This window comes from Cricetulus griseus, chromosome 2, assembly GCF_003668045.3.
Source record: "Cricetulus griseus strain 17A/GY chromosome 2, alternate assembly CriGri-PICRH-1.0, whole genome shotgun sequence".
Taxonomy (NCBI): Eukaryota; Metazoa; Chordata; class Mammalia; order Rodentia; family Cricetidae; genus Cricetulus; species Cricetulus griseus.
In genome coordinates, this window is record NC_048595.1 from 407,747,622 (window position 1) to 407,765,481 (window position 17,860).

The following is a 17,860-nucleotide window of genomic DNA, read 5'->3' on the forward strand; positions in this document are numbered from 1 at the left end:
TACCATTATAGGTAGTTCTCTCTTTTCCTAAAACTAGTCACTAAAGTCTTCCAAGATGAGAAGAAGAATATGTACAGCCAAGCTTAGTAATTGTGGGATAAACAAAAACAGAGATTAGTTTCATAGATAAACCTCATCCTAATTGTAGCTGTAATTTTCGTGGAATATCCTAGTAGATAGAAGCCTCACTGATCTTCTGGGATAGCAAACTCATGTTAATTAAATTTCATGGCACAACTGTGTCCTTGATAAATTCAATTCATAGTTGCCTACCAAAAGATTTTTACTTAAAATTAAGATGATCAGGAAAAAACCTAAAGACCGCAGATTTATGCTTTAAAATTAGCTAGGTATGGTGATGTATAGCTGAATCCATCCATGTACTACAAAGTCTGAGGTGGGAGGATAGCAAACTAGTGACAGGTCAGAACTAAAATATTTTCACAAGGTAAAATACTAACAGGTATTGATCTGACTGTCTCCTTTACATTAACAATGGAGTACAACTCAGTTCATCTTATCACTACGAGAAAAGTTACCAAATATTTATTCTATTGGAGACAAATGCACAATGAATATGTTTTAAATTGATAATGATGAAAACTAGCCATGGGACTCGAAAAACAGCACAGCACACAAAAGCACTAGCTGCCAAGTTTGATGATGGGAGTTCAGCTCTTCAAGCCTACATGGTACAAGAGAAGAACTGACTTTTGAAAGCTGTCTGCTGACTTCCACATATACTCTAAGACATGTGTGCCAACAAACCACAGAGCACACACACACACTTTTAATGTAATTCTTAGAAAAGAAAATTTTTAGGCTATGAAAACCACTAGCCAGTATGGAATCAACAGACCCAAAACCAAGTCTCCTTGAAGAAAACCAAGCCAATGGACTTCTGAGATAACACTTGTCAAGGAAGGCTCCCAAGGTCAAAACAAGGTGCCATGTCACCATGACCTAGTTACTAATTATAAAAATGTAGCAGTGACTAAACAACTAACACTCAAAAGTAAAGGGTGTAGACAGAATAGGAAAGAAACAAAGCAAAAACAAACAAACAAATGCCGATTGGGTATAGAACTGGCAGACTTACTGCTTAGTTGGTCAAGGACGGGTCTCAAGACTAAGGACTTTCTCTCCTTGTCTTGTCTTTGTAGATCATACAAGCAATCACCAAAACTTAGAGTCCCTTGAGGAAATCAAATCATTAATATATTTTAAATCACATTTTAAAAACATCAATGACCAACAAGCTATTAGCATTATACTGCTAGCTAATATTAATAATTAATATTTTAACTATCTCTTCAAATACTACTACCTAACACTATTTTTGAAAATAAAATTTTCTTAAATACTAAAATAGCACAGACACATTCACAAAACAAAATTTTAAAATTTCATATTGACTATATAAAATTAACAAATAAATGAAAGCTATCTTCCTAGTCATTCTTTTTCTTTCTTTCTTTCTTTTTTTTTTTTTTTTTTGCTGTTTCAAAAGCTTTATTTTTTTCTTGGTCCAAGACCTGAGAGGGGCTCCAGGGCGGTTACAAAGCTGCCTAGTGGCTTGAGAGGTTGGGGTGAAGGTCCTGAGGCTGGCTGGTGCAAAGCAGAGGGAGCCCCTTGGAAGGCGAGGCTTCCTTCCTAATCATGCTTGAGAGTGAGCCGCTCAAAGAGATACCCGCTCAGAGAAGGCTGTTGCATACCAGTCTGCGCTGGCTGGGGGTCAGCCACCCTGCGGATGTTGATCAGGTGGTGGCCCATCTTCTTGATGAGTTTCTCCTCCTCATCCAGGAAATCACAGAGATGAGGATCTGTGCGACCGGAACCCAGGGAATGAAGATCCAAGAGGGCCTGGTTCAGGTTCTTCTCCAGGGACAAGGCAGCTTCCATGGCCTCCTGGGTTTTACCGGACTCATCTAGAGATGGCTTCTGAACATCCTGGAAGAGTGTGCAGCCGCGGTGGTTGTTCTGGAACTTGAGGAGACGCTGGGTACCCTCGTGGTTCTCCTCAGCCAGTTCGCAGAAGTGGCCCACACCCTCTAGAGCCGCGTCATCCCGATCAAAGTAGTAGCCCAGAGAGAGGTAGGTGTAGGAGGCCCGCAGGTGCAGGTTGACCAGGTGGTTCATGGCAGCGTCCACTTCGGTGGAGTAATTCTGAGGAATCTGGGAGGTAATGGCTGATCCGCTGTGTGGAGCTAACCACAAAGAGATGGTGCTGGCTGGTCCTAGGAGCAGAGGGCAGCGAGGAGCTGGTCCCAAAGGCTGAGGCTGGAGAGAAGCGGAGGGAAGCTAACAGAGAGGAGGCCCCGGGTCTCCAGATCTACGGGACCTCCAAAGCTGCTCCCCTAGTCATCATTTCTTAAAAGCAAATTGTCTCTAATTCCACAACTTGGTATTTTTCTAAATAATTTATTTGTATAATCTTATTATTTTATAGTTGTTTTCATGAAATTGTCTTCATTTATCTTCAATGTTTTGAAATTACTGACAACTACACAGAATGTTTCTCTGAAATCCATAAGGTGTTAAGAAATCTCGCTATTGGTTCTGAGAGGTTTTGTAAAGTCATTATAATTCGTGTCTAATAGAGCATATTATCAATGACAATCCCTTTCCTGAAACGTGTGAACACTTCAACACAAATATTTTCACAGGTACAGTCTTTTAAGCTCAAGAAGTACTTTTCAAATCACTTTCCTGTAAAAAAAAAATTTTTTTACAAGACAAACCTAATCAAATAAGTCATTTCCCTTTATGATTTTTTTAATGCTTTGCCAAAGTTGAAGGCTGTGAAATCATAGCTTTCAGTTTTATTCCATTCTGGCACATGATATAAATTTATCGAATTAAAAATAGAAGTGCCATCAAAAGATTCTTCTCACAAGTCAAGGAACTTCAATATGCACTTACAGAAATTTGAATTTAAATCATACACTCTATTTGAGATTATAAATCAATGTGTTACATTCTGCTGCTGGCAAAAAGTGACAATGTCATAGTGTCAGAAAAGTTTACACTCCCTACAATTAGCTAGAAGTTTTAAATGTGCTAACATGTTGGGAACTCTGCTTATTACAATGTTGATTAAATTTTTCAGATTATTTTGAAAAAGCATGAAATCAAAATTTAGGATGTGGTTCAGTGAAATGTCTAATCACGAAAGTTAAGCAAGTTTATTGCCAAAGAAGTTCTCTTAAGATTTGTAAGCAGCCCGGGTCAACAAGTAGGCTGAAGGTGGACCCACACCTCTCCTAACGCCCCTGAGATCCAACCCCTGCCCTCAACTCTGTAGCAGAAACCAGCTGCAGTCTCCCTTCCCTCTCTGACCCTCTGCAAAAGCTCACAAAGATCTTCTCCTCCAAACTTCTTTCCCCTAGCTCATCCCAGAATCCCTGCCTCCAACACCAGCAGACATTCCCTGTGATCACACCAGCCTCCAACACCAGCAGACATTCCCTGTGATCACACCAGCTGCTCAGGCCAGCAAAAAAGGCAACACACATCCATCATATTCTCTGAAAATCAAGAGAGAAAACAGAAATCAAGGAACAAAACACCCACCTAACAAAGACAAACCCAGAAATCAGCACCTATACCTATAATCACCTGAAACCCAGATGGCTGGACAAAAGAATAAAACACAATCAATAACAATCAGGACAATATATCTCCACTAAAGCCCATTTATCCTATCACAGCAGGCCCTGGATGTTCCAAAATAGCTAAAGCACAAGGAAAAAGACTTAAAACCAACTATATGAAGATAATAGAGGCCCTTAAAATGAAATGAATAAATCCCCTTAAAAAATCCATGAAAACACAAACAAACCACTGGAAAATGAATAATTCCCTTGGAGAAAGCAAACACCAACAGCTGAAGGAAATGGAAAAAAGATGTTCAACACCTGAAAATGGAAATAGAAGCTGTGGTGTTTTGAATAAGAATTGACCTCCATTGGTAATAGATTTAAATGCCCCATAACCAGAGAGTGGCACTATTAGGATATATGGACTTATGAAGTAAGTATGTCACTGGAAGTGGGCTTTGAGGTTTCAAAACACCAAGCAATCTCAGGGACTCTCTCTTTCTGTTATCTGGGGATCCAAATGTCCAACTCTCTTTTCCTATCCAGCACCATGTCTGCCTGTATGGCACCAGCATATGCTGCCCACCATGTTGCTAATGAACTAAACCTATGAAACTATAAGAAAGCCCCAATTAGCTGGCGAGATGGCTCAGAGGTTAAAAACACTGACTGTTCTTCCAGAGTTCCTGATTTTAATTCCCAGCAACCACATGGCGGCTCACAACCATCTATAATGAGATCTGGTGCCCTCTTCCAGCCTGCAGGGATACATGCAGGCAGAACATTGTAGGGGCATTTTCTGGAATGATAATTGATAAAAAGGGCCAAGCTCACTGTAAGTGGTGCCACCCCTGGGTATGTGTCATATGTTGTATAAGAAAATTGAGAAAGCCAGTAAGCAGTGTGCCTCTGTGGCTTCAAGCTCCTGCTTGACTTCCTTCCCTGATGGACTCTAACCTGGAAGATTAAAAAAAAAGACAAAAGAAAGGAAGAAGAAAGAAAGAAAGAAAGAAAGAAAGAAAGAAAGAAAGAAAGAAAGTCCCAATTAATTGTTTTCCTTTATTTCCTTTATAAGAGTTGCTGTGGTCATGGTTTCTCTTCACAACAATAGACAATGACTAAGGCAAAAGTAATAAAGAAAACACAAACTAAGAGAATTCTAAAAATGAAAAATTTAGGAATTCAAACACGAACTACAGAGGCAAGCTTCACCAACAGAGTAAAAATAATGGAAGAGAGAATCTCAGACACTGAAGATACCATAGAAGAAATGACGTTGGTCAAAGAAAATGTTAACTCTAAAAATTTCCTGATACAAAATATCCAGAAAAATCTGGGACATTATGAAAAGATGAAACCTAAGAACAATAGGAATAGAGAAAGGAAAATAATCCCAGATAAAAGGCCCAGAAAATGCCTTCAACAAGCTCATAAAATAAAATTCTGGTAACCTGAAGAAGGATATGCCTAAAAAAGTACAAAAAATAGATTGGACAAGAAAAGAAAGTGCCCTTGTTACATAATAATCAAGATGCTGTACATATATAACAAAGAAAGAATATTAAAAGCTGCCAGGGAAAAAACCAGTAACATAAAATCAGACTTATTGGAACTGCACCTGACTTCTCAGTGGAGGATCTAAGAGCTAGAGTGGCCTGGAAAGATGTCCTGCAGACTCCGATGACACCCAGATTACTGTACCCAGAAAAGCTTTCAATCACCATAAACAGTAAATATGAGATATCCCATGATAAAATCAAATTTTAAAAATGTCTATATACTAATCCAGTTCTATAGAAGGTGGGAGAAGGAAAACTCTGTTGCATAAAAGAAACATACTTCAACATCTAGGATAATAATCATCTCAGAGTAAAGGTTTGAAAATATATTTCAAGCAAATGAACCTACGAAGCAAGCTGGTGTGGACTTTTTAGTATCTATAAAGATATACCAAACCCAAACTAATCAAAATATATAAGAAGGACACTACATACTCATCAAAGGAAAAATACACCAAGATGACATTTCAATTCTTATCATGTATGCCCCAAACAAAAGGGTAACCAAGTTTGTAAAAGAAGCACTACTATAGCTAAAACCACATATTGACCCTCACACACTTACAGAGGCAGATTTCAGTACTCTGCTCTTACAAATAGGTTATACAGACAAAAACTAAACAGAGAAATACTGGAACTAACAAATGTTATAAACCAAATGAACCTAACAGATATTTGCAAACTATTCCACCCAAAAATAAAGAATATAATTTCTTCTCTGCACCCCATGGAACTTTTTCCAAAAGAAACAACATACATAGAAACAAAGAAAGTCTCAACAGATACAAGAAAATTGAAATAACTCCCTGCATCCTGTCAGACCACGAGAGATTAAAGTTAGATATCAACAACAACATAATCAACAGAAAGCTTACAAACTCAAGGTAACTGAACAACCCTTTACCAAATGAAAAACTGGCCAAGTCAAAAACTAAGGAAATTAAAGACTTGCTGGAATTCAATGAAGACGAATAACATCATATGAAGCTTGGGAGATACAATAAGGCTATTCTAAGAGTAAGTTCATAGCACTAAGTACCTACACACACACACACACACAAAAAAAACACCTTGGAGATATATCATACTATCTACTAAGCAACACAATTGAAAGCTCTAGAACATAAAGAAGAGGAGTGATCAGTCAGAGAAGTAAATGGCAATAAATAAACTGAGAGATGAAATCAATAAAAAAAAGAAGCAAAGAGAACAATAAAAAATCAATGAAACAAACAGTTGGTCCTTTAGAAATCAACAAAAAAGAAAAACCCTTATCCAAACTAACTAAAAGACAGAGAGAATAGCCAAACTAACAAAATCAGAAATGAAAATGGGGACATAACAACAGACACTGAGGAAATCCAGAGAATCATAATGGCATATTTTTTAAAAACCTGTATACCACAAAAATTGGAATATCTAAAAGAAATAGTTAGTTTTCTTGAAGGGTAACACTTACAAAAGTTAAATCAAGATCAGATAAGCAATTTAAACAGACCTAAAAACTAGTGAAATAGAAACAGTCATTGAAAACCCAGAATCAATAAAAGCCCAGGGCCAAAAATTCCAAGAAGAAATAACGCAAATGCTCCTCAAATTATTCCACAAAATAGAAACTGAAGGAACATTGCCAAATTCATTCTATGAAGCCACAGTGATGCCCAAACCACATAAAGATGCAACAAAGAAAGAAAATTACAGATCAATTTCCCTTATGTACATAGTTGCAAGATTCTCAATGAAATACTTTCAAAACAAATCCAAGAACACATCTAAAAGATCATTTACCATAATTAAGTAGACTTCATCTCAGAGATACATTGAGATGACTCAATGTATGAAAATCTATCAATGTAATTCACTATGTAAACAAACTGAAAGAAAAATACTACATGATCATTCCATTAGATACAGAAAAGGAATTTGACATAATCCAACACCCCTTCAAGATAAAAGTCAGGGAGAAATTAGGGATACAAGGGACATGCCTCATATAGTTTGCATCAACTTAAATGGGGAGAAACACAAAGCAATCCCACCAAAATCAGGAACAAAACAAGGCCGTCCATTCTCTCTGTATCTATTCAATATAATACTTAGAGTCTTTGCTAGTGCAAGAAGACAACAGAAGGAAATCAAGGGAACACAAATTGGAAAGGAAGAAGTCCAAGTATCTTTATATGCAGATGATATAATAATATACATAAGTGACTTTAAAAATTCCACTCTGGAACTACAGCTGATAAACACTTTTATCGAAGTGTAAATGAATATAAGTTTAATTTACAACAAACAGTAGCCCTCCTACATACATATGATAAGCAGATTGTGAAAGAAATGAAGGAAATGACAGCTTTCACAATAGTATCAAACATGTATACTTTGGGGTAACTCTAACTAAGCAAGTGAAAGATTAATATGATAAAAACTTCAAGTCTTTGAAGAAAGAAATTGAAGAAGATATCAGAAAATGGAAATATCTCCTATGCTCATGGATCAGTAAGATTAATATAGTAAAAATGGTCATGCTACCAAAAGCAATCTACAGACTCAGTGCAATCTCCGCCAAAATTCCAACACAATTCTTTACATATTTTGACAGTACAATTCTCAACTTCATATGGAAAATCAAAAGCCCAGGGCAGCTAAAACAATTATGAATCATAATAGAACTGCTGTAGGTATCACCATTCTGATTTTAAGTTATGCTACAGAGCTACAATTGAAAGAAAAAAACAGCATGGAACTGGCATAAAAATAGACCCATTGATCAATGGAATGGAACTGAAGAACCAGGCATTATCCATATACCTATGGACACCTTATTTGTGATAATGAAGATAGAAATACACACCAAAAAAAAATGAAAAAAAATTCAATAAAGGGTGCAGTTCAAGCTTGATATCTGCATGTAGGAAAATACAAACAGATCCATAGTTATCACCCTGTATAAAACTCATGTCGAAGTATATCAAAAAAACCTCGATGTAAAACTAGATACAGTGGACCTAGTAGAAAATAAAGTGAGGAATATCCTTGAACTGATGGGCAGAGGAGAAGACCATGGCATTGGCACTAAGATCAACAGTAAATTGGATTTCATGAAACAAAAAGTCTTCTCTATGGTAAAAGACAGAGGTATTTGGACAAAGTGACAGTCTACACAATGGGAAGAGATTTTTGCCAACTCCACCTCTAATAGAGAACTAATAACCAAAATATATAAAGAACTTGAACACGTGGATGTCAAAACACCAAATAATCCAATTTAAAAATAGAGTACAGATCTAACAGATAATTCTCAATAGAGGAGTCACCAATGGATGAGAAACAAAGACATGCTCAACAACTTTAGCCATCAGGGAAATGCAAATGACTTTGAGTTTCTATCCGAGACCTGTTAGAATAGATAAGATCAATAACACAAGTAACAATTCATGCTGGCAAGGATATGGAACAAGGGAAGCACTCATCCATTACTGGTTGGAGTGCAAACTTGTACAACACTATGGAAATCATTATAGCAATTCCTAAGAAAGTTTGGAATTGATGTACCTCAAGACCAGCTATACCACTCCTGGGCATATATCTATGGACATGCCATTCTGCCACAAGGACACTTGCCCAACCATGCTCATTGCAGCTTTATTCATAATAGCCAGAAACTGGAAACAACCTAAATGACCCTCAACAGAAGAATGGATAAAGAAAATATGATACATATACATAATGGATTATTACTCAGCTGTTTTTTAAAAAAAATGACATCATAAAATTTGCAGGTGAATAGATGGAACTAGAAAAAATCAACCTGAGGTCCCTCCAGACCCCAAAATATAAATATGATATCTATTTCCTTGTAAGTGGATAACTAATCTACAATCCATAGACCCAGAGATGTTAGGTAAAGAGGAGGGATCTGGGGGGTGCATAGCTCTCTCAGGGAACAGAAAATAGAATAGATTGTGTGAGTGGAATGGGCACAGATAGGGACTGAGGGTGGAATAGGTATGGTGAGAGATGGGGTTGGTTGAGTGAGAGAGTAGGAGAGATGACTGGAATGGAATCTGGGGTCTTTAGTGTGGAAAGCTAGTGCAGGAGAAATTACTGGAAATATGTGAAGGTAATCTTAATGAGGACTCCTACTAACAAAGGACACAGCCTCTCAATTTGGCGATCTATGTTGCCAGGCAAGGCTTTCAGTGAAGGACTGGGTTGCATTCAGTTGCATTGTTCAAGAAGGGAGTCCCATCAAAATTATCAAACAACCCAGGCTGTTGCAAAGACAAAGAGTTGCTCTTCTCAAACTGACACTGGATCCCATTCTGAGTATGCGCAAACTCATTGAACACAGAGAAGTTGGGCTGGTGCCTACATGGAGCACTCACCCACTCTTCTGTTCAGGAATGTACTCTTCAGGGTCATGATAGAGAAAAGTGGACAACAGCCAGTGGCAAAACTTCTAACCTACAATCTGTCCTTCTGGAAAAATACACTGGGGCAATGGTGGCACAGAACTTGTGAAAGTAACCAACCCATGTCTGATTTGACTAAAGCCCACTTTGAAGAGGGAACCCATGCCTGATACTGCTTGGATGACCAAGAATCAGAGGCTAAAATACCTAGAGACCTAGTTCAAAGCCAAGCATTACTGGTCTTTTTTTTTAAGTACCAATGAAATGACTCTTAATGATATCCTGATATACTCATAGAACAATGTCTTATCTATTCATCATCAGAGAGACTTCCTCGGGCAGCAGATGGGAACAATGCAGAGACCCACAGACAGACATAAATGGGGAGAAAGTGTAAATGGGTGGTCTCCATTAAATACCTCCCCTCCAAGCTCAGGGAATCCTCCAGAAGAGGCAGAAAGATTGTAAGAGCCAAAAGGGATGGAGGACATGAGGTTTACAGGGCCCTCTGAATCAACCAATAAGGTGCATATGAACTAACAGAGACTGAAGCAGCAAGCATAGGACCTACACATGAGTGTGTACCATGTCCTGTGTGTGTGTGTGTGTGTGTGTGTGTGTGTGTGTGTGTGTGTGTGTGTGTGTGTGTGTGTGTACAGTTATTAGCTTAGTGTTTGTGGGGGGTACTCCTGACTATGTGAACAAGTGGGTTTCTGACTCTTGTGCTTATTCTTGGAAATCTTTTTCTCCTGTTTGGTTGATGGTACCAACTTCAATATGATAGTTATTGCTTAATCTTATTTAATCTTATTTTATTTTGCTTAATCTTATTTTATTCTGTCATGTTTGGGTGCTGTTTCTTAGAAACCTGTTCTTTTCTAATGAAAGACAGAAACGGAGTGGACCTGAAGGGTAGGGAAAGTTGGGAGGAACTGGGAAGGGCAAAGAGAGAAGAAACTATAATCAGGATATATTGTATGAGAAAAGAATCTATTTTCAATAAAAGGGGAAATGGAAGAGAAAATTTTTTTAAAAATGTTTTAAGCATCACTGTAAACCTAATGACAAGTAGCACAAAGGAGAAATGTGGACTGGCTGTGGTGGTGCATGTCTATAATCTCAGCACATAGAAGACTGAGGAATAGCTATTTTAAAGCCCATGGCCAACCTGGGATACATGGCAAGTCCTAGATTATCCCAGGCTGTACTATAAGATCTTGTCTCAAAACAGAAAAAGAGGAGGAGAAGGAAAGAAGAGAAAATAGAAAAATAGGAAAGAAGACAAATAGAAGCTACCGGGTTATAGTATTGTTTAATGTCACTAAATTCTGTAGATGCTGGTGTATATAGCAAAATAGTGGTAATTTTTTTCAAACTATAGCTTCTGCTTTCACTGTCAGAACTTTGCTGTTTTTAAAGAAAATTGTTCCACAATCAATTTCAGAATATCCCTTTTACTTTACTGAGAAAAATGTTTTGTCCCCAAAATATGTATGTATATTACCATGGAAAACAAATGATATGAACAATATTGAGTGTTCCAACTGGGTGTACAATATCATTCATAGAAATGTCAGGAGTTTCCACTGTGTGATGGACTCCCTACGCCTTCTTTAACTTCTATAAGAAGTGTGATAACATCAAACTGTTATAGAACAAATAAGTCATTTTCTATTTCAACCATCTGATAGCAGGATGTAAAAAGACTGGTGTCATTTATTGAATGCAAGGTTCAGCAAGTAGAGCTGACAATAACTATTGTTGCATAGGTATGCAAGAAACTACATCAAAAAGAGTAAAGATACTCTAGAAGAGCAATTGACACAAATAAAATATACTTAAATATAAGGTCATATATAAAGGCACGTTCTGTGCTCCTCTGTGTAATTGATCTCTATGGGTACAATCTTCTTAACAAAACTATTAATTCTTATGTCAATGTTAATATTTCATTATTTTTATATCTTTGGTTGTTTGTACAGTTACATCACTCTGTGTGTGAAACCCCACACATACTCTTCATCATTAAATAGCAAATTCCATGAATAGTTTGTAAAAGCTTTTTTTAAGAAATAGAAATTCACTACTTTGATCATGTTAGTACAATTTTGGTGGCATTTTTTGTTAGATAAAAAAATGACAAGTGACACCAATTACAGTCTATGCTGGAGAGGATGTGGAGAAAAAGGAACACTCCTCCATTGCTGGTGGGAGTGCAAACTTGTAAAACCACTTTGGAAATCAGTAAGGCAGTTTCTCAGGAAAATGGGAATCAGTCTACTCCAAGATGCAGAAATTCCTCTCTTGGGCACATATCCAAAGAATGCACATTCATACAACAAGGACATATGTTCAGCTATGTTCATAGCAGTGTTGTTTGTAATAGACAGAACCTGGAAGCAACCTAGATGCCCTTCAACTAAAGAATGGATAGAGAAAATATGGTACGTTTACACAATGGAGTACTATTCAGTGGGAAAAAAGCAATGGAACCTTGAAATTCACAGGCAAATGGATGGAACTAGAAGAAACATCCTGAGTGAAGTAACACAGTCACAAAAAGACAAACATGGTATGTACTCACTCGTATATGAATTTTAAGCATAAAGCAGAGGATTAGCAGCCTACAATCCACATTACAAAAGCAACTAGAAACAAAGGAGGACTCTAAGAGAAGAATACATGGACCCCGAAGAAGGGGAAGGGACAGGATCTCCTGGGCTAATTGGGAGCATAAGGGTAGGAGAGAGGGAGCTGGCAGAATGAGAGGAGGAGAAGAGGAGAGGTGAGGAAGGAAAGTTGAGTTGGGAGAATAATAGAGGAGAGCAGGATGAGAGATACCATAACAGAGGGGGCCATTATAGGTTTGAGGTGAGATCTGGCACTAAGGAGATTTCTAGAGATCAACAAGGATGACACCAAATGATAATCTAAGCAATAGTGGAGAGGCTACCATAAATGCCCTTCCCCTATAATGAGACTGATAACTACCTTATATGCCATCCTAGAGCCTTCATCCAGTGGCTGATGGAAGCAGAGGCAGACACCCACAGCTAAACACTGAACTGAACTCTGGAACGCAGTTGCAGATTGGGAGGAGTAAAGAGCAAAGAGGTCAAGACAGGGCTGGTGAAACCCACAGAATCAGCTGACCTGAACAAGGGGGAGCACATGGACCCCAGACTGATGTCTGGGAGGCCACCATGGAACTGATCCATACCCCTGAATGTGGAATTCAATGAGGAGGCCTCGGAACTCTATGGGGCCTCTTGCAGTAGATCAGTATTTATCCCTGGTGTTATAAAGGACTTTGGGAGCCCATTCCATGTGGAGGGATGCTCTCTCAGCCTGGACACATATGGGAGGGCCTAGGCCCTGCTCAGGATGATATGATAGACTTTGAGGAACCCTATGGAGGGCCTTACCCTCCCTGGGGAGCAGAGGGGGGATGAGGTGGGGTGCTGGTGGGGAGTGAAGGAGGAAAAGAGGGAGAGGGAGAAGGGATTGACATGTGAAGCAGGATTGTTTCTAATTGGAACTAATAAAAAAGTAATTTCTTAGGAAAAAAATGACAAGTGCTGCCCAAAGCCAAAATGATAAATATATTTATATTCATAACTTACCATAAATAATATTACTGCTAGAGGAACAATTAGATCATTCAAGAAACCCTGTATGTCATGGCACTCAGCATCTGTGCTCTGTACAGTCTTCATTATGTGTAGGGTAAAATTCCAATTTCCATCAAATCCAGTGAGTGGTGGTGACTTCATGGACTTTACAGGTCGTGGCATGGATCACAGCATAACTGGTCCATAGCTTAATAAGCTATTTCCATTCATAGTAAGCTGGATCCATTTCCCATCCTTATGTATTCTTTTTTATTAACAAGGATATTCTAAGATTCCTTCCAGTGACAGAGTGAGATAATTTATAGCCAAAATAGACCAGCTCATTGATGCTTATCTTTCAGATGCTGCTGTAATATGTATTCGTGATGACTCCTGTCATTGCCCAAATATCTACAGAATACCATGAAGAAGCTGAAAGTATCAGAAGAATATAAAACCCCTCCTAAGCCTATCTTAGAATAAACATTAGTAATACATTACCTTATAAAAATAAAACCTGGGACAAGCAGGTAATCGAACAAAACATGGAACTGACATACAGTCTTCTCAATCAAGTTTGGTTGGTCTATCATAATCTCCACTGCTCAGTCTGCAGGAAAAGTCTATTCATGCATTCTACAAATGTTATTTCTCCACATTATCAGACAAAAGCTTCTTGTCTGTGAAGGCAGCACTGGGTCAAGGCATCCCATCATGACAGTCAAATACTTACTCTGCTTTGAAATTTAATAAATGTGTTGGATCTGTGTTGGTGCGGAGAAGTGAAGACAGTAGTAGTGGTCAGGACTAATTATGCAAATGTGCCATGGCATCAGCATTCTCCTAGCAAGGATTACAAGTGTATAACCCAGAAGAGATGTCCTGAAACATTTTGTAGAAGTAAATATACTCCTGCTTGAAAATTATCATCGCTCATGTACATATTATGTAGGTTACTAAACTATCAACATTCATAATAAAAGACACAATGCTAATTCATGTGATTGCATAAACTTTTATTCTTATCAACAGTAAAACTCTGTACTTTTTTTATTATTACTTTTAGATAATCATAAATAATAAATATAATAGTAATAAATAAATAGATACAGGGTGTCATTAAGTGCATCTAGCTGACCTGGAACTCACTGGAGGTGAAGCTGGCTTTGAACTTGCACCAGTGCTCCTACCTCAGCATTCAGAGTGTTGGAGTTACAAGCATGTACCACCATGTTTGGTATTAAAATAAGAATTTCCAATGTGATAAGAATGTATGTTGAATTTTTAACTCATGTCATGTATGTAAATCAAGGTTGAATCAAGACAACTGACAAATATGGAACAACTATTTTAAACTAAAAAGATAATATTACAAAATGCATGTGCTTATTCAATAGCAATATGATAAGCTCCCATTGTATGGAAACGTAGCTGAAGGATTTCACATCATACTCTGATAAATAAGATATGGTTTTATTCATGAGAGGTTTATATTCCCCTTCAGAATTTATAGCACTATTTTAAATCAGCCGAAGCCTTGTTAGAACATAAATTTCTTTAGGAGTCATCAAAATAAATGAGTTCTATTGAACTCCACACATGAACAGCAATCCATCTGAAGTGAAATTTGGAACATGATCCTATTTACAAGCATCAAACAAAATCAAAGGAATAAATTTGAGAAGTACAATATTTGTACCCAGAAACTTATAAAATGTTACAGCATGAAAGTAAAGACAGAAACAAATGGAGAGTCCCTTCATGCTCACAAATTGTCACTCACTCCCCACACTGATCTAGAGATTAAATAGAACTTGGCTACAACTCTATCAAAATTCAAATAGTTTTTTTTTTTTCCAGCAGCCATTTCAACAACCAGTAAGCTTTATATGAGAAGGCCAACCTAGAATAACCAAATGGATTCCGGAAAAGATAAAGATGGAACCCTTTCATTTCCAGTTTCTAAAATACTATACATTTATAATCATCAGTGCAGGTTCAGAATAGGAGAGCTAAACATAGATCACTGAAGCAAAATTCACTAGATAGACTGATAGATATGAATATACAAACACACATTCAAGTTCACAATCAATTGGCATTTTACAAAGGTGAAAAGCAATCCTTGGGAAAAAGTACTCTATTTAATGACCTTACTGAACTACCACCCTCTGTGTAAAGATGTACAAATTAAGGTCTAAGACATCAGCCCAATGGGACATATATGTGCTGTTTAGCCATATGTAAGAATAAACTGTTGACACTGACCCTTTTGGGGAGGCAGAGGCAGGCAGATCTCTGTGAGTTTAAGGCCAGCCTTGTCTCCAGAGCAAGTGCCAGGATAGGCTCCAAAGCTACACAGAGAAACCCTGTTTCGAAAAACCAAAAATAAAAAATAAAAATAAAAAAATAAACTGTTGAGGCCAGGCGTTGGTGGTGCACGCCTTTAATCCCAGCACTCGGAAGGCAGAGGCAGGTGAATCTGTGAGTTTGAGTCCAGCCTGGTCTACAAAGCAAGTTCCAGGACAGGCTCCAAAACAATACAGAGAAACCCTGTGTTACGATAAATCTTTCTGCCAAAAGCCGCTGAGCCCCACCGCCACATGTGCACTTTATGCCAGCGGCCCGCCGGAATTAGGGCCCAAATGAATACACGAGAGACTTGTATTAGGTTCAAATGCTGCTTGGCCAATGATTAGGATTCTCATCTGTTAGCTCAGTCTTAATTATCATAAATCTATATATTTTATAAGACTTATCTTATAGAGGATGCCTTTTGCTGGCACCCTCTCTTGCCGGTGGCTCACATCCCACCGCTGGAGGAGGCGAAAGGGAAAGGGGGTTCTTCCTGTTTCTCTTTGCTTAAATATGAGTCTCCTTGCTATGTCACTTCTGGCCTGGATCATCACTTCTCTACTACATTTCCCAGAATCATCTTTGACTCCTAGGCCTGTCTAACTTGCTGTTTCATTGGCCAAACAGAGCTTTATTCAACAATCAATAAGATAAACATACACAGAAGTACTTTCCCCATCAACCCAGTCTTGAAAACAAAAAGTACACTGTTGATATATGCTACATTAAGGTAGACACCTGTCATTGTTCAGGTGAAAAAAATTATATGTAGAGCAGAACATGTGGTATTTCCCCATGTATATAGATATTTAATGGGAACATTTATAAAAACTAAAATGTATTGATGCTTGTGTAAGATGAACATGGAAACAGAACTAAAAATGGGCATGAGTAGTTCACTTGGAGGGGTTAAAATGATCAATATTTGAATCAGAGAGATAATTATAACATTTAGTAGACTTATTAATGGTCATTGGATTATGCACACAGAACAACTCAATTTTTTAATATGGAAAATAAACCTTAACATTATTGTTTTCTTAAGTAGTAGATGGAACTGCATCTTTAATTGACAGTAGACAGATGGGATATAAGCTGATGGCATCTGGTGACATATTTCACACTGTGCTCCTGATATGATGAACCTGAGCTGCAGTCACGTTCCTTCCAGCTATAGAAAGCACATGACCATGACCTGCTCACCAATGAACCAGACAAGAGATGTAGTATGTGGTTTCTGCTACAATAAAAGAAGATAAACAATGGAATGAAACATAAAAATGCAGAAGCTGAAGTTTACCTCAGGCAACCACCAGAAATGTTCAAGGCTGTGAAAGTGGAGAATGAAAACAGACATCCTGAACAGAGAATGATAGAAAAGGCTGACTTGGAAACAAAAGCATTCTGCTGTGACTGTGTGGTGCACATGGCTTTCCAGGCTTGGGTCACTATGATTTGGATGCATAACCTATCATGAAACTGCTTTCCTACTACAAACATACGCAATCCAAACTATGTGTATGCCTTGGAAAGCTTTAGTGTACTGATTGCAAGCTTCAGAATGGGCAGTCAATTCGGAAGCACTTCCACCTAGCAAGTAGATTGTAACAGAGTATTTTAGTCTACACTGAGTAGAATAATATGCATCTATTTTAATCACTCAACAATAAATAAAATGAAAGTGGGAAGATGGCTCACTCAGTAAAGAGCTTAAAACACAACCATAAAGACCTGAGTTTGAGCTTTAGAATCCAATAAAAAAGCTGTCATATTCTTATCATTCTCACACTAGGGAAGAGAGACAAGTGTGTGTGTGTGTGTGTGTGTGTGTGTGTGTGTGTGTGTTATTAGTGGGCCTATCAACCCTACCTGTAAGCTCTAGGCCAGCGAGAGACCTGGTCTCAAGGGAAAAGTGGGCAGTACCTATGAAACAACACATGAAGTTGACATCTTCACATAAGTACATATATGTGTCCTGCATGCTTATGGATATGCATGAATAAAAAGTTAACTAACAGAAGTGTGATATATGCACTAATCTGCCCAAAGCATGACAAATGACCAATCAGAAGTTTACCCCATGAGAATGTGCTCATCTGTTCCCAACAGATATACCACATCTACCCAAAGTCTGGTGTTTATTCACAGAGCATTACTATACTTGTTATTTAATAAATATTACAAATGATTCGGTAGAAAGAGTGGAGGAAGCATCTACAAAATATCCAGGACACTGGAAAATTTAATCAGAAACACTTTCAAAACTCTTAAAACCAAATAAAGCAATCAAGTTGGCTTACTAAAATGAAAGTGTTGATTGC

The 17,860-nt window shown here is 37.9% G+C and overlaps 1 protein-coding gene across 1 annotated transcript; it reads right to left on the minus strand.

Annotated features, from left to right (window-relative positions):
* Window positions 1–1,653: 1,653 nt before the first annotated feature.
* Window positions 1,654–13,367, minus strand: LOC100751687 (ferritin light chain 1-like). The gene is made up of 2 exons (XM_035438831.1): window positions 13,197–13,367; window positions 1,654–2,280 (listed from the first exon to the last, which is right to left on the minus strand). The coding sequence occupies exons 1-2, from the start codon at window positions 13,365–13,367 to the stop codon at window positions 1,654–1,656; spliced, it is 798 nt and encodes a 265-aa protein (XP_035294722.1).
* Window positions 13,368–17,860: the final 4,493 nt, after the last annotated feature.

Excerpts from the sequence above, each read along its gene's own strand:
- LOC100751687 (XM_035438831.1), bottom strand. The coding sequence starts at position 13,367 with ATGCCACGACCTGTAAAGTCCATGAAGTCACCACCACTCACTGGATTT. Across the intron at positions 2,281-13,196 it reads TAGCAGTAATATTATTTATG|CCTCAGCCTTTGGGACCAGC; the intron begins GTAAGTTATGAA and ends GCTTCTCTCCAG.